Below are 22,385 nucleotides of genomic sequence, written 5' to 3'. Positions count from 1 at the left end.
ATCCTCTGGCCACTGCTGAGTTTTCCAAACTTGCTGGCATATTGAGTGTAGCACCTTGACAGCATCATCTTTTAAAATTTTTAATAGCTCAGCTGTTTAAAATTTTAAAAGATGATGCTGTCAAGGTGCTACACTCAATATGCCAGCAAGTTTGGAAAACTCAGGAGTGGCCAGAGAACTGGAGAAGATCAGTCTACATCCCAATGTCATACTAGGCTTAAAATTATTTTGTCATCACCAGTGTGGTCAGTCTTGTTGGTGACGTTGAGGAATTAAATGCAGGTGATTTATAAAGCAAGGATGACACACTTAAGGAATAGATAGGGGAATAAAATGACACGTTCTATATAGTGTCACTTAATATTGGTTATTTTATAGACTATCTCAGTAGAATTACAAATCTAGTGGGCTTCCAGGTTATAGATCAGCCCCTGCAAGATCCAATTTAAAAACACCAAGCAGTGATTGATAAGAGTGACAATATACAGCAGACTGCATGAGGGATATGGAATATTTTACAGCAAAAGACACACAAACACATCCTACAGACAGACAGACTTCCTTCATAGAATCCAGCCCTCCCTAAAATATATATTTTAATTGCAAGTTTGACATCACTCGTATAAGGCATTTTTTCAGACCAGCCTCTTGTTTTAGAGAACCAGACAACCACTTCAGGTCGATAAAGACTTGTCAGTGGCTGTGAAGTTTCTCTTCCCACCCTAATCACCTGTGCTTTTTCGTGAAATGTTCCTGAGAATTCCCCCAACTTTCATCTTCCAGCTTCTGGTGTTTTCCCAAAGGAGTTATGCATTAATTTGACATTATGACATTATGATTATTGACATTATGTCCTATGGATGCAAAACATTGGGTATATTAGAGGGCACGAGTTCATTTTTCACTTCCCCCCCCCATGTCTTAGCTGTCCAGCAAGCCATTGGTAGTACAGTATTCAAAGTAGTCAAACTCTTTGATGTCAAAGGTAACTTTGCTCCACTGCTTGTAGGTCCTTCGGCCGTCTGGAGTTTCCACCACAAAATGCCTGATGGCAAGCATTGGGAGTTTGACTTCCCGGTAGATCATTTCCATGCCCCATTCCTGTATGGACAAAAAGCAGGTTGGTTAGGTTATTAGCAAGGCCCACCCAGGTTTTAAAAGGGTGCTACCACACTTAGTTGGGGAAAGCATTAGACCACGCCAAAAGTAGACAAAACACAAAACCATTTTCACTGAACTGTGACCTAGGAATTTTAAGACTAATTGATTGGGAAAGAACCCTACAGTGTTTCAGAATCAAGCCAATAATCTCTAGGGAGAAAGGGATGCATTTTGTTTTGCCTGATAGAATACTGAAGTTATTAAACAAACGCTCAGATATGTAGTCCAGCTACTCAGTCCAATGTGGTTAAACGCCTTGAGGCTAATTGATTTCAGCAGGCTTGACTGTATATAACTTTGTTCTACATGGGGGGCCTAGTTTCAAAATACAGACCAGTTAGAGAGAAGAGGGAATTCCAGCAGGTTGTCATGCACCTTCAGCTGTGCCCAACTAATATTTGCAAATGTTTAATTACTGGAGCTTGGCTGATTGGGTTCTTGGCACTTGCCTACTGATGCATGTTCTGCCTTCTATCCTAGCTCCAAGGACCAGTTGGAAGACTTGGCTACAATGCAGGTTTCCTCACGCCCAGCTGGACAGAAGTAATGTGAAGAGCAGGAGGCAGAGTGAGCACAATTCCCTTGGGGCTAGAACCCAAAAATAATGGCGAAACATGCAGCCTACTGCCAGGTTTCATACACCTTCGCCCCTTGCTCCCAAGACCTCTTCTGTAGAGTAACTACTCCCTAGACTAATTACAGATCCCCATGAAAGGGAGAGATATACAGCATTTAAACCTTAGGGAGATCAAGGAATCTACATGGCTACATGTTCAACTATGGAATCTGGCATCTCTTACTGAGATGTCCAAGTTTCCAGACCTTGGAACTTTTAGAAACTAGCTGAGGGTGGGTGTTGTCACAAGAATGAGTCAAGTGGCTATGAGATTGGTCTTATCCAGGCATCCCCAAACTGTGGCCCTCCAGATGTTTTGGCCTACAACTCCCATGATCCGTAGCTAGCAGGACCAGTGGTCAGGGATGGTGGGAATTGTAGTCCAAAACATCTGGAGGGCCGAAGTTTGGGGATGCCTGGTCTTATCCTTTGTCCCAAATCTTACAGTCCTTTGCCTAGTCACCCATTCTCTCTCCTCAAATACAAAAAACCCCACACAAACCCAAAGTAAGAAAAATGCACTCTACGGTAGCAAGGCCTGATCCCTTGTTGCACTTACCTGCCCACAATTACTGCAGCTGATGGAGCTGCCTGGCTTCCAGTCCCTAAACTCACGAGGAATCATCACACGGCTATGTGATGCTCTGTAGTATGGACTAAATAGGGAACAACAACAACTGGTTACTTAATTTCTCGCTCGTGAGACCAGCTGAATACACAAATCTGTTGCAACCTAGATACCTATTTCAATTGCTGAGGTAATTTTTGTTCTGTTGAAAAGACTGCACCACATGCCATAAGCATTACATATACAAAAGCTCTTCCATCTAGGTGCCCACCCCTATGCTTAGCTGCATAAAACTTTACATATCTAACAGGTTCAATTGTTTTTTTTGAAAAGGCATTCTTCACTTTATGGAGTTGGCTACAGGAAATGTAGCCTAGAACAGGCATCCCCAAACTGCAGCCCTCCAGATGTTTTGGCCTACAACTCCCATGATCCCTAGCTAACAGAACCAGTGGTCAGGGAAGATGGGAATTGTAGTCCAAAACATCTGGAGGGCCGAAGTTTGGGGATGCCTGGCCTAGAAGGTGTTAAAAAAAACTTGTGCAACTACAAGGCAGATAGGTCTATGAATAGGTAGCAGCCATAATAACAAAACTGAATGCCCATGTTTAGTAGCGGTATCAACTCTTAAAAATTAAATTCCAGGTGGAAACAAAAGGGAAGGCTCTAATCTATGCCCTGCTTGTGTTTGGCTGCTGTTAAAAAAATGGTGGATTGTTTACTGTGTTTAGATAGTTATCTGAAGAAGCGTGCATGCACACGAAAGCTCATACCAAAAACAAACTTAGTTGGCCTCTAAGGTGCTACTGGAAGGATTTTTTTATTTTGTTTCTTACTGTTAGTTTCATTGAAACAGTACACAGTACTTTGCAGGCTAAAACTTTATCGCTGCATTGCAGTGCTCTTGATTGATCCTCAACTTGAGGAAGCAGCAGTATTTATAGTTTCTCATCAGCATGCATAGTGCCTTCCACCAGGGGTAGCCAATATGTGGCACTCCAGGTGTTCCTGGAGTCACAAGACCCAGCAAAGCCAATTGTTGGAGATGATGGAAGCTGTAGTCCAACAACATATGGAGACGGAGATAGCCTTTTGGGATGATCTAGGCCAGGCATGGCCAAACTTGGTCCTCCAGCTGTTTTGGGACTACAGTTCCCATCATCCCTGACCACTGGTCCTGTTAGCTAGGGATGATGGGAGTTGTAGTCCCAAAACAGCTGGAGGGCCAAGTTTGGCCATGCCCGATCTAGGAATACATTGGGCATATTCTTACCTTTATTCTTAAATAGTGTCTGAGAACTGTGCCCGGATCATCTGAAGCCCTTCTTTTTATTCAAAAATACTGAGAATGAGGACAAAAGTCCCTTTCCCTTTCATTCTGTGAACAAGCATAAGATGGTTGGGCCAGCTTTGACTTAAAAAAAATGTTGGGTCAATCTCAGCCAAAGTTGACAGAGCAACAGCCATGCTCTGGGGTCTCTCTCCGATTGCTTTCTGTTTGGATGAGGCAAGCAGTATGGAGATTCTAAGCTTCTGGTCCTCTCGCCTTTACTCACCTGAAGTCGGGGTTGATGTTTATGTGGTGTGTATTCTCTATTATGCGCAGGTCGCTGGCATGGCAGACTGCCACGTTGCAGTTGATGCAGTAGAGGAGCACAGAGTCTGGATCGTGCAGGCGGCGGCGTTGCTCGCGTTCAGCATCCCGCAGCCAGCGGCCGACAACAGCATCACGCTGAAGCTTTTCAATCTAGGAGGGACAAAGGGAGTTAGCTATTTGGGTCTGAGCCGGGAGAGGAGCCTGCAGGTGAGAAGTAGCCAGAGACTCTGGTTCTAAAAAAATCATTCTAGAATCTCCTCCCACCACCCTCCATTTCATCAGGTTTGCCAGGCTGGAGAGCATTCCTCTCCCAATCAGAGGCGGAGGAACCCTCTCCGGCACCTGGGGCGGTGCAGCCCATACGGGCTGCTGTGCAAGTGGCATCCCGTACAGACTGCGCATGTGCGGCGACCGTATGGGATGCCGCACATGCGCAGTCCATACGGGATGCTGCAGTGCAGCAGCCTGTACCGACGCCGCACGAGCAGCGTCCATACAGACTGCACGCGCCCTCGGGCCCGCTCTACAGGTGTGGGGAGGCAGGGGCCATTTTGTCACCCCTCCCAGAGTGGCACCCAGGGCGGACCGCCCACTCTTCCTATGCTCCTGCTCCCCATCGATATTTCTTCTGTTCTACCCACTGAAAACGTAAAGTGGCTGCACAGCAAATCATTGCTTAAGTTTTAGCTTACTTTCTTTCAGTGTTATATAGCTTAATTATTCAGAGACAACATGGTCCAATGAATACCATTTCATGTTTCACATCTTCTTCAGCTTAACTGTTCCTGAAAGATCTGGAGAAAGTAAAGGCTAGCCACTAATCCCGTCTATACAAAACAGGAGCAATATCCTCGCTTCCTAGGACTGTCACAAATGAAAATTGCAACAGCCCTTTGTGTGCCTTAAATGAGGAATAACATCTTTTCCCCACAGGAAAGCTACATATTCAGGATGTTGAAGGTCTTGCAGGGCTGTACCACTTCAGAATGCCCCCTAATTAAAAACGAACAGCACAACTTCCTGCTCAAGGAAAGCCCAGACCTTTGGAGAGAAGGTTCCTAACTTTCTCCCTAGTTTGATATCCCTATCTCCTCCAAAGAGCTTGGTTACCTCCATCCTTTTATCCTCACAACCCTGTGAGGTAGGTTAGTAGCCTAAGGCTACCCAATGAGCTTCATGGGGGAGAGAGGATTAGAAACTGGGTCCCCTTAGACCTAGTTGGACACTCAGACGGAGGGGCCAAATGTAGCCCCCTCTAGCCAGCCCTTGGGATTTCCCCCAGGCCACACCCTTCCCCAGGCCTGCTCCATACCTTGAATCTTTTTGCAGGAACAAGTCTGTGAGATGACTCACTGTTTCCCCTTCAGTTATAAGGGTTTTGCTTAGGCTCATTGTGCCCTCAGAGCTCTTTAACAATCTATCTTCACTGAGGGGTTCTGGTGAGTCCTATATACCCACAGGAGCAAGCCCAGATCTCTTTTGATCAATTATTGTGATTGCAGAACCCTGTTCCTCTATTCTAGGAGTTAATTTCTAAGTAAATCACTGACTTGCCTTGTTTATCCTACTGTTTTCAAACCTCAAGGCCAGCTGTTCTCAGTCATGTGCTGAGCCTTGCTCACTGCCCCCTGAGGCAGAGAGTGTGTACGCCTCAGCTGGTATCTCCCCACATGTGTCCTTCAACTGTGGTAGTGTCTGTCGCTTGCCCACGGAGAGGGGTGTGGTTGTGAGCGAGCACACATTGACCTCTGACCTTTGTATGGCAGGAATGGAATTACTATATATAGGTAAGAGTCATGTCTGTTGCCCTGCTCTGTTTTGCCCCCAGCCTCCCCATCCCCCTCACTGGCATATGGCCCCCCAAAGGTTCCCAATTAGGCCTTGAGTTAAAAAAGCACCAACCCCCTCTGGCTACCTACTCCATGTATTTTTTAATGTTTATACATGAGGGAGCATTCAGATGTGCATCTCCCCTCCTCCACATTCTGAAGAGATAGTCCAGGAAGAGCTCAACCATGTGATTTTCCTGCATGTATTACTTGCCTCGAAGTGCGTTATTCTCTCCCCACCTCCAAAAAAAGGCCACCCCCCCAAAGAAATGCATGGTTTTACTCCTTTACCGAGGGCTTCCTCCACCCTTGCTTCTATCAGCTCTGTGCATCCGCCGGCTGCCCCCTTTCCCAAAAACGTCCTTTTACCTTCAGGCAGTATTCCCGTTGAGGCTGTTGCAACTGCAGCTGCTGTACCCACACAATCGCTTTCTCCATCAGGACCTCCAGGGTCTCATTGAGCTTCTCACGGGCGACTTCCTTGCTGTTGGCCTTGGCCAAAACACAGCAGGTGCTGTCCGGGGCACGGGCACGGCCCCTTGCCTGAAAAGGTGACGAGAAGAGTGCTTGCATCCTTCCCTAGAAATCCAGCCCAGCTGCTCCTCTTTAGCCTGTCCCCTAGGTAGGGCTGGGTGATACTTGGCTTTCAACATTGTGATATATCACCAGTTAAACATCGCGATATATATCAATGAACCGTGATGTCTGAAATATGGATGGAACTATGTAGAAGCAAACAAAGTATAGCCATGTGGTCCACTCGTCCATCATTTCCCATTATAACCACATTGTCCTCTGTGATGCTGGATAGCCACTATATTGGGGAAATGTTGGTTGCTTAAAGCAGTGGTCCTCAACCTTGGGCCTCCAGATGTTTTGAGACTACAGTTCCCATCATCCCTGACCACTGGTCCTGCTAGCTAGGGATCATGGGAGTTGTAGGCCAAAAACATCTGGAGGCCCAAGGTTGAGGACCACTGGCTTAAAGGACTTGGGGCATAGTCCCCCACCCCCATATAAATTTCCCCACATAGGAATTTATATGTATATGGACAAATGAAGAGGGCGGATGACTGGGGTCTCATTAGCACTGCACTCTGCAGTGTGCCCAGCTGCCCTATAACAAAGGTTTTTGGTTTTCTTTAACGGTGGTGAGGAGTATAAAAAAGCAACTGAAAGGAAGCAGGAGATGCAGGGCCTGGAATAAAAGAATCAGGGTTTGGGCGTCTGTAGCATGTCCTCCCAGGACATACTGAGCCCTGTAAGGCTCCCCATGGCAGAGGTCAAGGGTGAATTTCAACAAGTTCCCCCCAAGAGTGGTGCTGACTGACCTGCATCATGGCAATCTCGTTCGTCATCAGTCCATAGCGGACAACGATATTACACTCGGGGATGTCCAGCCCCTCTTCAGCCACGCTGGTGGAGAAGAGCAGATTGAGGGTCCCTTTGCGGAACTGATAGATGACTTCTTTCTGCTGTTGCTGGAGGAAACAACCCAAGATAGGGTGGGAAAGATGTGGAGCTTGTTGAGGCATTGGGCTGAAGCTTTTCTTGCGTCCTCAACCCCAGAATGGAAGTGGTTAACATCGCATGAAGTTTGGCCTTCAGTGCAACTGGGACTGCCCTCTTGAAATGTGTGTTTTCAGGACAATAAGGGCACAAAAGGATGCTCCTAACATTTTCAGAGCACTTCGGTAGCTCTAAAAGCACCTTTGCATTCTATCTGGGCATATAAAAAAAATCCTTCAGTAGCACCTTAAAGACCAACTAAATTTTTATTTTGGTATGAACTTTCATGTGCATGCACACTTCATCAGATACACTGAAACAGAAGTAACCAGACCCTTATGTATATTATGTATATACATGTATATACTGAAGGAATTTTTTTATTTTGTTTCGACTCAGACCAACATGACTACCTACCTGTATCTGAGCATATGTTCCCTTTCCAGGTCTAAATCTGGAGGAAAAAAGTATGGCTTTGATACATAAACTAGCTGCGCACATTGCTGAATGGCTGGTTCATGAACAGAAAAAGAAAACTCTTGGGTTTCTGCAGCAGAGTTATTTTTACAGAAATGTTTTCCTGCATCTTTCACTTTTTACAGCAGCAGCAGCAGCATTCCAGCTATCTCTTAGTGAAATTCCCATTACAGGAATAAACACCATTTGGTTTCTGTTTATTATTTACAAAACCTTACACTGGTCATAAATAAATAAAAATAAATAAACATACATACATAATCTTTTTCTCTTTTTAGCCATCTGGCCAGAGACCTAATGCTGACTCATTCACATACTCATTTACACTGGCCCAGACTTAGTGGATCGCATGCCCTGCTAAGGACACCTGTTGTTGGGGGGAAATTCCATTGCCTAGCAACTTGTTCAATGCCATTTACAAGTTTCTTCTAGAATATTCCAACAGATGTTGTCAAGAAATCTGCTACCCCGGCACCTGCCCCAATACCCCTGGACCAATTTTGGAATTAAAACTTTGTGTCTATGTGAAGCATGGAGAAAAGCACAAATCTAATAGACTAGCTACTATTCTAATTCAATAATCTGTACACCTGCCAATTCAGCTTCAAAGCTAGGAGGAAGCCAGGCCCACCCTGCAGCTGATGGTTACCTGTGTGCTCCGTGTTTATGTTATACAGGATCTGTCCTCAGAGGAAATCTTGGTGGACACAAGACAGCTGTGGAGCATGCCAAAGACTGGGCTTCTTTTGCATTTAGTACCTTATTTTTCTTCTTAGTTTTAATGGGCTGCAATGCCCCCTCTCTTGAAGTCAGTTCACACAAGCGTATTCAGTCCTTGGCAGCTGCAACCTCAGTTGAATGAATGAACCATCGCAAGCAAAATTGGTGTTACCTCTAGCACAATGGCTTTCAATGGAGGCAGTTGACATGTTCCTCTGGGATATATCAACTGAAGAGAAATCAAGTAGTATGCATACAGCTATGAATGGGAGAACTGTTAATTTTACCTGGGTCATGTGTTTTGTCTGACTGCTGAAGCCAGCCCCGGTCAACACAGCAGCCTTGATCCCGAGTTCACGCAAGTCCTGGTTCTCCTGTACCCATTGGTGAAGGCAATGAGCGCACTGACGTGTCCGGGTGAACACAATGCCCCGTGAGCTCTCCAGTTCTTGGAATTGATTCCGCAGGACCTTCTGCAGCTCATCAAGTTTGGGATTCTCAAAGCCCTTGTCTTGAGCAATGGCCAAAAGGTGCCCTTTGTACCCTGCAAGGCAAGTAAGTGCACAGCACACAGATCTCAGCTCTTGAGCCTGATGATTAGGAAGAGTATTGCTTTATCTTACAGATTAAAAACAGTTAACACAACCAATCAACATAACAATACAGTAAGTGAAAAAAACAAAACCCACAAAACTTCAAATGACCCACTGTAGCTTACCGCAATGTTGGTTACCATATGGTACCACAAAGTTGGTCACCATATGGCAACAGTGTCTGTTAGAGAGCAGTCAATCTCATAAACAGTTTCTTTTCACTCGTTAGCTCCTCCTCTTTTTCTTTCTTTCTTTTTCCAATTTGCTTAATTTATTCCCATTTTTTGTCAAATTTGGAATCCCAAGCTTTACCAAAATAATAATAATAATAATCCCAGAACCTTTTAAGGGCAGACTGAAAACAACTCTATGCATCCAGCTAGACTAGAGGAAGCAACTCACGGCAGGTTCCAGCTGAGCAGTGTCTTCCTCTGTTTGCCAAAGCACACACAATTTTAGAAGTGGTTTTTTTAATATATATATATATATATATATATATATATATATATATATATATATATATATACACACACACAAGGAAAAGCATTTGTGTACCAGTAATGGCGTTCTCAGTCTCTGTAAGTTCGGGTGAGGGAGGCAAGGGGAGAAGAGTGGAACTGGTTGCAAAACAAGTCAAGGTGGAGAATGGTTTACCTCTCAAGGCCTTCCAGCATTTGAGAACACACAGGGTGTGGGGTGGGTTTTCGTGGGCGTGTAAAAAGATGCCCCTGTTAAAGTGGCAACATTTCATTTGTGAACTCCTCCACATGAAAGAGAAAACTTTTCCCATTTAGAGAGATCATGGCTTCAATGCCTCTCATGAGACTGTCCCAGTCTTCTGCCCCCTTTCACCGCCCCTGAATCCCACCAGCACAAAGGTAGGTGAATGACTCTTTCGCTTTCTCCAAAGGGTATGAATGCCAATCCACACAGTTCTAGGATGTAGCCACCCACAGCCACTAACCAAATGTAAGGGGGCTCAGAGCTGCCCAAAACGAGGGTGGATGCCAAAGGACATTTTGTATCTGGCCCAGCCTCTGCCCTCCACATTCCTTGAGGAAGAAACAAAATAAAAAAATTCCTTCCAGTAGCACCTTAGAGACCAACTAAGTTTGTCACTGGTATGAGCTTTTGTGTGCATGCATACATCTTGTCATCCATGTTCTTGCACTCTGGATTGAGGCGCTTCAGGATCTGGGCCAGCGCACTGGCCGTCTGCTCACTGCTCAGCCCCGTTTTCTTGGCCTGCAATTTCTTCAGCAAATCCTTTGTGGTCATGGGCCCTTGGGTCAAGGAGCGGCACATGGCATCCTCCATCAGCTGCACATCACCACTGCTGGGTGCTGACTTGCCCAACAGTGGTTGGGGGGTAGATTTCCAAGAGATGGTGGAGGCCTGGAGCCCAGCGTCCAACTTCACTGGACCCTGCCTGCCGCTTTCCTTGCTCCAGTTTGTTAGCTGCGGCCCGCAAGGTGGATGACGTGCCAGCTTCCAAGGGCATCCCCTTGTGAGCTGCTAGCCAAGCCCTTGCGTTCTTTCTTGGGAGGAGTTTTCTTTTTCGTCATGAAGAGTGCTGAAGATGCTTCACTGTCAATGTCGCTGTCCTCAGATGTCTCAGACTCATTACTGGTGTCTTTCTTTTTCTTTTTATCCTGGGGAGTCGAAGCCTTCTTCTCTTCCTCTTTCTCCTTCTCCACAGGCTTCTCCTCCTCGCTCTCTTCACTACTCTCGCTTGCTTCGTCTATACCTTTTGGGATATCTTCCTCTTTGGTCACCTTGGGCTTGCCCACTGCTTCTTCCACAGAGCTGCTGGATCTGCCAGACATGTAGTCAACCTCTTGCCCTTCAAAGTCCTCATCATCGCTGTCTTCAAAGGCCTCATCATCAGATCCCTTCTTCTTTTTCTTCTTCGTCAGAGGGGCTTTCTTCTTGGGCTTGGTCTATTTCTCCTCATCCCCATCGCTGAACTTGCTGTCATCCGAGCTCATCTCCAGCTCATCTTCCAGGTCATGGATTTTTTAGGTAGCTCCCTTTTTTGGACTTTCTTCTCCTTCTGCTCCTCTTCTTCATCACCTTGGTCTTTCAACCGCTGCTCCTGCATGATGCTAAAGTGGTTCAGAACCTTATTCCGCCTCTCCCACTCCTCCTCAGCTTCCTCTGCAGTCAACGTGCGGTGCTTGGCAATGGGTGTGAAGTTATGCCAGTTGTTGACTGGGAATGCTTCAAAGGCGCCACCTGGACACTGAGTGAAGATGTAGTAGGAGGTGTTTTCAGTCACCCCACCCTTTTTACACCTTTGAACTTGCCGTTGACTTTCAGGATCCAGGGCTGGTTTTCAAGCTTGAACTCCTTTAAGATGATGCCATGTTTTTTTGTGCCATGTCTCCTCACGCAGGTTGCAGTTAAAGTCGCTGCCAGCTCCTGACTCCAGCATCTCTTCTTCCCGGTAGATCTTCTTACTGCTGAGATCTTGCTCCATCTTTGCTAGGTGCCAAGTGGCAAAGTTCACTTTGTCAGCAGCATTGAATGCCATGATGTTATATTTTTTGGTGGTGTTTTGGGGGAAATGGACCACATATCCAGTTGCGGTCTGAGTGCTGGTCCCCAAATAAGTCATTCCTGGATGTGCTGCATCCAGCCGAGCCTCTCCAAAAGAAACGTGTCTGCTGGGCAGCACTTCCTCCTCTTTTTTCTGAAGTTTCATCTTTCCACTTCCATGTAGTTCTTTTTCTTCCTCTTTCTTCAAGAGTCTCTCTTCAAGCGGTAGTTTTAAGTGCTGACCTAGCTGATCACATGGAACTGGGAACTTGTTCCTGGCCTCTATTTATATGGACTCTTCTCTTGGCCAGCTCACCCACCTCATTTTAGGGAAGGAATAGGAACCAGAGACCAAATAGCAAACATGCGCTGGATTATGGAGAAAGCTAGAGAGTTCCAGAAAAACGTCTACTTCTGCTTCATTGACTATGCAAAAGCCTTTGACTGTGTCGACCACAGCAAACTATGGCAAGTTCTTAAAGAAATGGGAGTGCCTGATCACCTCATCTGTCTCCTGAGAAATCTCTATGTGGGACAAGAAGCTACAGTTAGAACTGGATATGGAACAACTGATTGGTTCAAAATTGGGAAAGGAGTACGACAAGGTTGTATATTGTCTCCCTGCTTATTTAACTTATATGCAGAATTCATCATGCGAAAGGCTGGACTAGATGAATCCCAAGCAGGAATTAAGATTGCCGGAAGAAATATCAACAACCTCAGATATGCAGATGACACAACCTTGATGGCAGAAAGTGAGGAGGAATTAAAGAACCTTTTAATGAGGGTGAAAGAGGAGAGCGCAAAATATGGTCTGAAGCTCAACATCAAAAAAACCAAGATCATGGCCACTGGTCCCATCACCTCCTGGCAAATAGAAGGGGAAGAAATGGAGGCAGTGAGAGATTTTACTTTCTTGGGCTCCTTGATCACTGCAGATGGTGACAGCAGTCACGAAATTAAAAGACGCCTGCTTCTTGGGAGAAAAGCAATGACAAACCTAGACAGCATCTTAAAAAGCAGAGACATCACCTTGCCGACAAAGGTCCGTATAGTTAAAGCTATGGTTTTCCCAGTAGTGATGTATGGAAGTGAGAGCTGGACCATAAAGAAGGCTGATCGCCGAAGAATTGATGCTTTTGAATTAAGGTGCTGGAGGAGACTCTTGAGAGTCCCATGGACTGCTAGAAGATCAAACCTATCAATTCTTAAGGAAATCAGCCCTGAGTGCTCCCTGGAAGGACAGATCGTGAAGCTGAGGCTCCAATACTTTGGCCACCTCATGAGAAGAGAAGAATCCTTGGAAAAGACTCTGATGTTGGGAAAGATTGAGGGCACTAGGAGAAGGGGACGACAGAGCACGAGATGGTTGGATAGTGTTCTCGAAGCTACGAACATGAGTTTGACCAAACTACGGGAGGCAGTGCAAGACAGGAGTGCCTGGCGTGCTATGGTCCATGGGGTCACGAAGAGTCGGACACGACTAAACGACTAAACAACAACAAAGTCCAATCAGTCAGTTTTGGTTTCTCTCCATTTCTCATTTTTTTTCAGTCTTTGATTCAGTTCTGCAGCAATTTGCATTTTCTTTTAACAAGGTCTCATTCATAAATAATAATACTGTACCTTTATTGTCATTGTACAACCTGTGTACAATGAAATTAAACGAGCCCCCCCCCCAACACTCAATCTCTTATCAAACAACATACCACCTCACAAATCAATTTCGCTATGTTATTTTTTGTTCAACAGCCTAACAGACCACAGATAGAAGCTATTTTTTAGCCTGTTGGTACGGCTGATTATACTTCTATATCTCCTGCCCGAGGGTAGAAGATTAAAGAGGTGATGGCCAGGGTCTGAGTCATTCCTGAGAATTTTTCTTGCTCTCCTAAGGCAACGATCCCTTGCGATCCCGATCTAGTGGACTCAAGGGACAGCCCATGATATCATGTGCTGTATTCACCACCCTCTGTCCATGGCTGTCAGCATTTTAGTGCGAATTTCTCCCAATAAACACATTTTGTATGCAGTTTTGACTAATATACATGCTTTTGCAACAATAAATAAAAACCAAACCCTAATAAAATGCATTATTGTACATCATTTCCGCTAATATAGGCATTTTGCTGCATGCTTTCCTCAATATATGCATATCTGTACACATTGGTTGAAGAACTGCATTGCAAAATTCAGAGAAGTGTGAATTTTGAAGGACGTCTTTGCTTTATCTTGTGTATTGGATTGAGAAGTTCAAATTAGGCAGTTTCACAATCAAATGCAAGCGGAACAAAATGGTGATATTTCTGTTCAATTATTGTTCTGGATAGTGCAAATCAGGTTAGGCTCACCTTTAAAAGCAAAACTGAATCAAATTTCTCAGTGTGCCTCCTCTGCCAACACTTACTGTCAAAGAGCCGGACCAAGTACTGCTCAGCAGGGTTCTGCAATATCTTAGTAGCATTTTCCCGCAGGTAAAACTCATCCAGAATTTTGTAGGCATCGATCATGCGCACAGTGTCGTTGACCATCAGGACATCGTTGTATTTACGTAGGTGCAAGGCACACACTCGGGTCTTTTGACAAAAGCGTTTTGCTCCTGACAATGTGAAAGAGACAAATAAGATGATGGTTATGATTAATCATATGTTGTTGTTGTTGTTTAGTCGTTTAGTCGTGTCCGACTCTTCGTGACCCCATGGACCATAGCACGCCAGGCACTCCTGTCTTAATCATATACCTGATTAATCATATAGCTGTCCATAAACCAACTTTCCCTGAGTGGCTTGCAACAGAACTATCAATGAAAGCAATATGCAATGATAATTTTTTTAAAAAAACAACAATAAAAGATGGCAAAAATCCTATTTGCAAAAAAACAGCATGAAATAGTTTACACCCCCGATTTATAATGCCGTTAAAAAGACTGGGTGAATAAAAAGGCTTTCAGCTTTCAATGGAAAGACTATAAATAACACACCAGGAAAACCTTACTGTGAGAGGGGGGCGGGATTCCTGCATTGCAGGGGGTTGGACTAAATGACCCTTGGTCTCTCTTCCACCTCTACAGTTCTATCATTCTATGATAAGATCATTTGTAACAGACCCTATATTCAATCCCTAAAACTTTCCATAAAAATATCTTAGGATGCAGGTCTTGGAAATAAATAAATGATTGATTGATTGTTTATACCCTGCCCATCTGGCTGGGTTTCCCCAACCACTCTGGGCGGCTCCCAACCAAATGTTAAAAACATAATACAGCATTAAACATTAAAAACTTCCCTAAACAGGGCTGCCTTCAGATGTCTTTTAAATGTAAGATAGTTGCTTATTTCCTTGACATCTGATGGGAGGGAGTTGCACAGGGCAGGCACCACTACCGAGAAGGCCCTCTGCCTGGTTCCCTGTAACCTCACTTCTTGCAATGAGGGAACCGCCAGAAGGCCCTTGGCGTTGGACCTCAGTGTCTGGGCTGAACGATGGGAGACGCTCCTTCAGGTATACAGGACTGAGGCCGTTTAGGGGCTTAAAGGTCAGCTCGGAAAAGTACTGGGAGCCATTTCCAGGAAGGAAGCCACTTAACCTGCTCGTGGACATGTTTCCTATCTTTCCCGCCATATTCGTGTACTACAAAGCCGCCTATTGAGGACTCACCTTCCTTCTCAAGCGCCACAATTTGCTGCTCGAAGATCTGGGTACCAAAATCCATAGTCAAGTCAGCCTCATTCAGGTAACTATATATCTGTGCCATTATCTCCACCACTTGTTCTGCAAAGGGGTCCTGAAGATGAGAGATCAGGGGAGCGTTTGTATTCAAACAAGGAAAACAAAACCCTATGGGCATGTTTTATTTTTCCCAGAGCTCCAGAGTCACCTTCTAATCTTGGTGCCTCTTCACAGTTGCCCTGTAGTTCCAAGAGGACCTTACCTCAGGCCTTTGTTGGGAAAGGTTATACTGCTTCTTGGGTTGTGGGCCATAAGTATCAATATAGAACTTGTGTTTATCAGAAGACATGATTCTCTCAGTGTCCAGGTTGGCACAGATCTGGAAAGGGATATATGTAAAATTACATTTTTATCCCACTTTTCTTCCAAGGCTTTCCCCCTCCCCACTTGATCCTGGCAGCTACTCTGTGAGGTAGATTAGGCTTAGATGAAAGACTGTGACTGGCCCAAGGTCACCCAGTGAGCTTCATGGCTGAGTGGCGGTTTGAACCTTGGTCTCCCGGGTCCTAGCCCAACACCCTAGCTACTAGGTTAAACTGGCTCAAAGAACAAATTGTAGGGAGTGGTTATGCCAATCACGTGAGCATTTGAGACATCGGCTAAATCCACGATCAGACCTATAGCCCTTAAAACACCAGTAGGAGTTGACTACAAGTGAAAACAGTGGAAGAAAACAGGTAAGGAACCAAAGTATGCCTTTGTCACTTGCAGACATGTCAAGTATCTGCAAAAGGTTTTCTCCTTAATATGCTGTGGCTGTGTGTATTCGTGTTTGTGGAGCATTCCCTCACTTGCAGTTGAAACAGTACTATATGTTACCACCTCATCTGAAGCATTGCAAGATACCTTATACCAGGTGAGATTATTTGTCGATCTCCCCAAGTAGTGTTGCCTTCTCTGACTGGCAGCAAGTTTTAAGGGTCCAAGGCAGAGAGGTCTTTCCCATCACCTGCTGTACAAGACTCTTGCAGCTGCAGGTGCCAGGGATTTAATACTTTAACATGAGCTATGCTCCTGTGTATTTAGTGTTTGTGTGAAACGGGCCTGCAGCTGTAGACCAAAGCAGTCTCTGAACAGAAATAAGGTTAAAAAGGGGGGAAGCAAGAATGACAATGCTTCCATTATTTGGGCCAAATGTCTTCCATTGGACTCACCTGCAGAATGTGTTCCCGGGCTCCCTCCAGGGAGCTGGCTCCACCCGTACCTAGTGAGGCTGTAAGCCCCAGGATCTGTGGTAAATTCTTTTCGCCCTTCAGCTTTCGTTCGAGGTAGCCCTCCATTATCTTGTTATAGATGGTTCCTTTGTGGGTGTGATGGCACTCGTCAATCACCAACAAGGTGAAATCTGCACAGATGATGATGATGATGATATTTATATCCCACCTTTCATCCAACAGTTCTCTCCCCACTCCTCATTTTTATTCTCACAACAACCTTGTGAGGTAGGTTAGGCTGAGAAGCAGTGACTGGCCCAAAGTCACCCAGTTCCCACTGAGCGGGGACTTGAACCCTAGTTTCCCAGGCCCTAGTCTAACTTTCTAACCACTACACCACACTGGTACTCTCAGATGATGAGAGGCAGTGACCAACTCCTGGATTATTTATGATGCAGTTTTTGTTGGTAAAAAACAAACAAACAAACAACAAAACACACCCAAGTAGAGAAAGAATTCCTGGATGGCAAGACCCAAGTTTGGGGCAAGTTCTCTTTGGTGATAGAATCCCAGCAGAGATTTAAAGTCATGAAATATACAGCATGGAAATATAGGCTGTTAGATCTTTAATCTCTCATTAAAAAGTTCATTTCCAATTTTTGTCTCCTCCTCCAGCATAGGAAAAAACCCCCACACGTGACAAGTTAAAAAGGGTTTCTTTATGAACACTTCAGAGGTCGGATTCATGTGCTTCAGAAAAGTTGCTCAGGCAGATGGGGTGTGGAGACAATAGGCTTGATTACGTATTTCCTCCCCAGGTAAAGCAAGTGTCAAAGCTGTCTGGCAGGACAGCATACTCCATTGTATTAACCCCGTGACACATTAATTAGACTTAAGCATGTTGGTTATGAGAGGCTGGTTGCCCCACAATTATGACCCAGCAGTGGAGGAGCAGCGTTGCCTTCCTGTCTTCGTTGTGGGCTTTCCAGAAGCAACTGGTTGGCCACTGTGGAGAAAAGGATGCTGGACTAGACGGGGCATTGATCTGATCCAGCTGGACTCTTATGTTCATCCCACAAGAGGAAGTTATGGCCATCAACTGGGATCACATAAAATAGGATTAGACAAATTCATGTAGGAAAAGGCTATCAATGGCTACTAACCATGATGGCTATATTCTACCTCTACTGTCAGTATGCTTAATACCAAGTGCAGGGTGGGAGAGAGCTCTTGAGCTCAGGACCTGCTTCCAGGCTTCCCATAGGCACCTGGCGGGGCGCTGAGAGGACTAGATGGGTCACTGGTTTGGCCCAGCAAGCTCTTCTAATACCTCTTTCCCACCTGTCAGGTTCACGTGCATCTCCTCCTCTTGGCTGACGAGGGCATTTTGAAGGATCTGTGCTGTGCAGATTATTAAGTCACTCCTCTTCACCACTTCCGAGAAGAACTGCTTCTGGTTGCTGTCGCCACTGATGGCTGTAATGTTGAAGCAATTCTGCAAGACGCTAAACTCATTATTCAGGTGTTGGTCCACTAGAGGCACCTGCCAGGGCAAGAATACAGCAGTGAAACATTTTCCGGGAAATGAGACTGAAACCTTGTCTTTTGGTAAGGGGCTGTCTGTCTCCCAACCACCCACATCACCTGGTCCTTACCGTGTTGACTAACACAGCCACCTTGCTCCTCTCTAGGCCCTCCAAGTGCCTCTTACACACATACACAGCTGCCCGAGTCTTTCCGGCACCCGTTGGCAGCCAAATGATGATGTTTTTGCCCTCCAAGGCAGGATCAATGACTTCCCACTGATAATCCCGAAGTTCCATGTGGCCACAGTTTTGAGGGCTGGTCTATGGAAAAACTTGGAAGACCAAGAGTCACATCAATTCAGCATAGCTATCAGAAATAAGTTCCTCCTTCCATAACTTGCTGACAAGACTTTTCTGGCTGGTAAACTCTATGGTTATCAGGATTCCACATTGTCAAGTTCATGCAGCAAAGCGATTCAAACACAATCTCCGTTTACCCCTCCCAGCCTCATCGTTGACTGTTTACACACTCATCGTTGACTGTTTCATACATTTAAAGCACACCCTTCACTGCAAAGAACCCTGGGAACTGCACATCACCCCATACAGTGCTACAATTCCAGCACCCTTAACAAACTACAGTTCCTAATATTCTTTTGTGTGGGGGGGAGGGGTGCTTTAAATTTACGGTAGGTATGCAGATAATGAGACTGGAAAGCATAAAAGCTTGGGAGCACTGAAGAGTATGTTGGAAAAGATGGGCAGAAATAAAAGGGGAAGAAAGCCCTGTTGCTCTTGAACCAGGTAGTTTAATCCAGCCCAGGTCATCTAGGCGGATGTAGCAGCCAAGAGATTTAAGTAGGTCTGGAGACAAACTGGAGCTACGCACACACACACACACATTTGTAATGCTATGAAGCTGCCTGACTTTTCTATACATCATCATCTTTAGTGGGAGACGCAACTTGTGCTCTCAAAGAACTGAGCTAAACAGATCTTCGTAACTCTGCTTCTCCCCACACAGAATGCATTTGGGTCTCCTCAAAGCGATAGGCTTCTAACCCCCTCTATTTCCCCCTCACCATCACACACCATACCTGTCCCCGTTTAGTTCTTCTAGACAAGAATGCCACTGTTCTGCTCCTTCTTCAACCCAGCTTCGTGAAAATCCCCCATTCCACCAGTGTTTTCTTTAGTTTCCTTCTTGCCAGAAAACGAAACCTAAAAGCTCTTTCGGAGCCCCAACCAAGGGGGATCTTGACAGCCACAAGCCAGGCCTTTTCAAATTGCCTATCATCGAGCCACCCTGCTTGTAGGGTTTCCGTAATTCCTTAACATACGCAAACACACACACACACACACACACACACACACACACACACACTTATTTGCACACAACCAAACACTGTTCCGAAAGTTGGTTCCTTATACATATATGCAACACTTGGTTGATAGCTGAAACGACTATCTTACCAGCCCCCCTCATCTAGTGTTCCAGAAAGTCTATCGATAGAGACGGGTGAATGTACAATTTCAATTTCTCTCAGTTTCTTATTTTTCTAGTATTCAGTTCAGTTCAGTTCTCTACCATTCTAATTAGTTTGTGAATGTTCTTTTTTTTAAAGTTCTCATGAAAATTCAATAAAATCAATTCATCAGTATTTTAGTGCAAATTTATCCCAATACACACTTGTTTGTCTCCAGTCTTAATATAAAGCATTTGTGTATTATTATTTCATTAATAATAATGATAATAATAATGTTAAAATAATATTATAATGCTATAGTAATGTAATAATAAAAATATTTTTACTAATGTGTGTATTTCTGTATATGCCTTTTTTACACTTCACTTGGCTAGAGAACTGCACTGCCAAATTCACTGAAGTATACATTTTGAAGGACGACTGCATTTTGCTTTGCAAATTATTTTGGAAAGCACTATTAGGTTCAACTTTCCATGCAAATGTAATCAAAATCCCCCCCCCCCGGCCATAAATTAGCAAACGCTAATTAAATGTAAAGATACAAGTTTAGATAAATTTTCAGAAGGGGAAAAAACAAACACTAGTTTTTGCTGTCAGGGCATACAAGATGATGTCAGTGTCTGCTTTATGTGGATTGCCCATTCTGTCCCCCACCCACAATCGATGGACAAGAACGAATGCTTATGTACATATTAAAACTTTAAAAAAGGCTTGTCCAACATCTAATGTGGCTCAGCTCCCTCACTCTCTTCTCCCACACTTATCTTCACATGCACATCCATCCAGTCTTTCTCTCTTCCTCTACTTCCACTCAGGGGCGTAGGAAGAGGGGGGCGATAGGGGCGCTCTGCCCCGGGCAGCACGATCCAGAGGGTGCCATTCTGGCTGTCTGCGCCATCCGCGGCGCGTCATGCCCCCAGAACGCGCACCAGCCCCGCCCTGCCTGCTCTCCGCCCCCGGTGCTCTGCCACTGCTTCCACTCACACAATCTCACTCCATCCACCCAACACTCACTCAGTCCCAATGGCATAGCGTGGGTTGCCAGTGCCCGGGGCCACACAGAGGGAGGCAACCGGACAGAGTACACATGCGCAATCACGTCACCAACAGATTGCAGCTGCAGAAACAGGAAAAGAAGCCTTCCATTGTCTGGAGAGGTCACTTCCTGGTTTGAATGCGGCAGCTAGACTGGTGACTGGGAGCAGCCGCCGAGACCACATAACACCGGTCTTGAAAGACCTGCATTGGCTCCCAGTACGTTTCCGAGCACAAATCAAAGTGTTGGTGTTGACTTTTAAAGCTCTAAACGGCCTAGGTCCAGTGTACCTGAAGGAGCGTCTCCACCTCCATCACTCTGCCTGGACACTGAAGTCCAGTGCTGAGGGCCTTCTGGCGGTTCCCTCGCTGCGAGAAGCCAAGTTACAGGGAACCAGGCAGAGGGCCTTCTTGGTAGTGGCACCCGTCCTGTGGAACGCCCTCCCACCAGATGTCAAAAAGAAAAATAACTACCAGACTTTTAGAGGACATCTGAAGGCAGCCCTGTTTAGGGAAGCTTTTAATCTTTAAGAAATTAGTGTATTCTAATATTTCTGTTGGAAGCCGCCCAGAGTGGCTGGGGAAACCCAGCCAGATGGGAGGGTATAAATAATAAATTGTTGTTGTTGTTGCATGGAGAAGCCATTTTCAATGGATCCCAGAGAAACACAGCTGCATAGAGGCAGCACTGGATATTGAAATTCTGCACCCCTATCTATTTTGCGCCTCGGGCAACCGCCCCGTGGCACCCCCCACTCTACACCACTGCTCACTCCCCCCCCCTCTGTACTCCCCATCGGCATGAATTTAGAAATCTCTCATTAGTCAATATCATCCATACATAAAACCCAGCAACCACAGCTCAAAGCAATTTGTGCCACAACTGGAAAGTAAAAGAGTGTGCACACCAGTTCACTCAAGAAAGTTAGTCAAGTCACACGTTGTGCATTATATACTTGAGAAACCAAGCATGTGTAGAGAGGACTTTCCAGAAAGCATCTGCTTTAGAGATGGGACTAGAACAGTGAACCTTGGGGAATAAGAGAGATCGATTTTTTAGTAAGTGCTGAGCAGTTGTAATAGAAATTGGACTCTCTGAATTCCAGATGGTGGGGACAAACAATAGGGAAATGCTCTTATATATTTAAATTGCCCTCTAGAGATGTTTGTTTATCATGTTTTTATCCCGTTCTTTCTTGAAGGAGTCCATTGCTTCCACCATCACCCCCTGCCCTATTTTAGGGAAGGGCTATTTAGTGGCAGAGCGTGGGAGGCCTCCGGTTCCCTCCCCACCACCTCCAGGGGGTGCTATGCTCCCCGTCCGAAACCCTGGAGAGCCGCTGCCAGCCAGTGTGAACAACGCTGAGCTAGAAGAACCGATGGTCTGATTCAGTAGAAGGCATTTTCCAATATTCTTCCTCACAACAACCCTGCGAACGACAATCGGGATCTGCTGCCCCTGCGGTTGCCTCACCTGGCCTCATTTTAAACAGCTACGTTCAAAATGTTGCATTTCTCCAAAGATATCTCTGAGCAGCTTTCCCTTCCACGATGGGGGCGGGGGGAAATGAACTGGGGAGGGCATATCTATTTTATTTCCATGCACTTTCCTCCCACCCCGCAATTCAGGAATATGCGCAGTCTAGCGGGCCAGCCAGCTGCGTAGGGCAGCGTCCTCACGTGCGCTGAGACGCTGGTCTCTGCAAGTTCCGCTTGAGGGAGGAAAAGGGGCATCTCTCCGCGTTCTGCGGCGTTCTCTCCGCGTTCTGTTCCTTTAAGCGCCCTTTAGAGGGCGCTGCGGGGCGGCGCGGGAGTCCCCAGCACTACAACTCCCGCCGTGCCTTGC

The 22,385-nt window shown here is 45.6% G+C and overlaps 2 protein-coding genes and 1 pseudogene across 8 annotated transcripts in view; 1 reads left to right on the top strand and 2 right to left on the bottom strand.

The window, feature by feature from the left end:
- FGD4 (FYVE, RhoGEF and PH domain containing 4) overlaps window positions 1–9,540 on the top strand; it is a 125,463-nt gene extending 115,923 nt beyond the window's left edge. For all 4 annotated transcript variants that reach the window (XR_009558291.1, XR_009558289.1, XR_009558288.1 and 1 more), the window contains 2 exons: window positions 1,642–1,728; window positions 3,952–9,540. The gene's annotated coding sequence lies outside the window, so the exon portion shown is untranslated. The remainder of the gene's footprint in view (window positions 1–1,641; window positions 1,729–3,951) is intronic.
- On the bottom strand, window positions 125–22,307 carry DHX58 (DExH-box helicase 58). 4 transcript variants are annotated; one of them, XM_060279952.1, is made up of 13 exons: window positions 22,220–22,307; window positions 18,147–18,349; window positions 17,833–18,034; window positions 16,492–16,682; window positions 15,540–15,656; window positions 15,266–15,392; window positions 14,016–14,207; window positions 8,765–9,021; window positions 7,103–7,252; window positions 6,141–6,314; window positions 3,902–4,092; window positions 2,337–2,433; window positions 126–1,101 (listed from the first exon to the last, which is right to left on the bottom strand). In XM_060279952.1, exons 2-13 carry the CDS (start codon window positions 18,312–18,314, stop codon window positions 922–924), a joined length of 2,046 nt encoding a protein of 681 aa, XP_060135935.1. In that variant the 5' UTR covers window positions 18,315–18,349; window positions 22,220–22,307; the 3' UTR covers window positions 126–921. The 4 variants fall into 4 exon arrangements, with proteins under 4 accessions (XP_060135936.1, XP_060135935.1, XP_060135934.1 ...); XM_060279951.1 differs by lacking the exon at window positions 22,220–22,307 and adding an exon at window positions 22,014–22,209; XM_035126579.2 differs by lacking the exon at window positions 22,220–22,307 and adding an exon at window positions 19,115–20,415.
- LOC118090642 (general transcription factor IIF subunit 1-like) lies at window positions 9,608–12,420 on the bottom strand (annotated as a pseudogene).
- Window positions 22,308–22,385: the final 78 nt, after the last annotated feature.

Source organism: Zootoca vivipara, chromosome 10 (assembly GCF_963506605.1).
Source record: "Zootoca vivipara chromosome 10, rZooViv1.1, whole genome shotgun sequence".
Lineage (NCBI taxonomy): Eukaryota > Metazoa > Chordata > Lepidosauria > Squamata > Lacertidae > Zootoca > Zootoca vivipara.
This window is presented reverse-complemented; position numbering and strand designations above follow the sequence as displayed.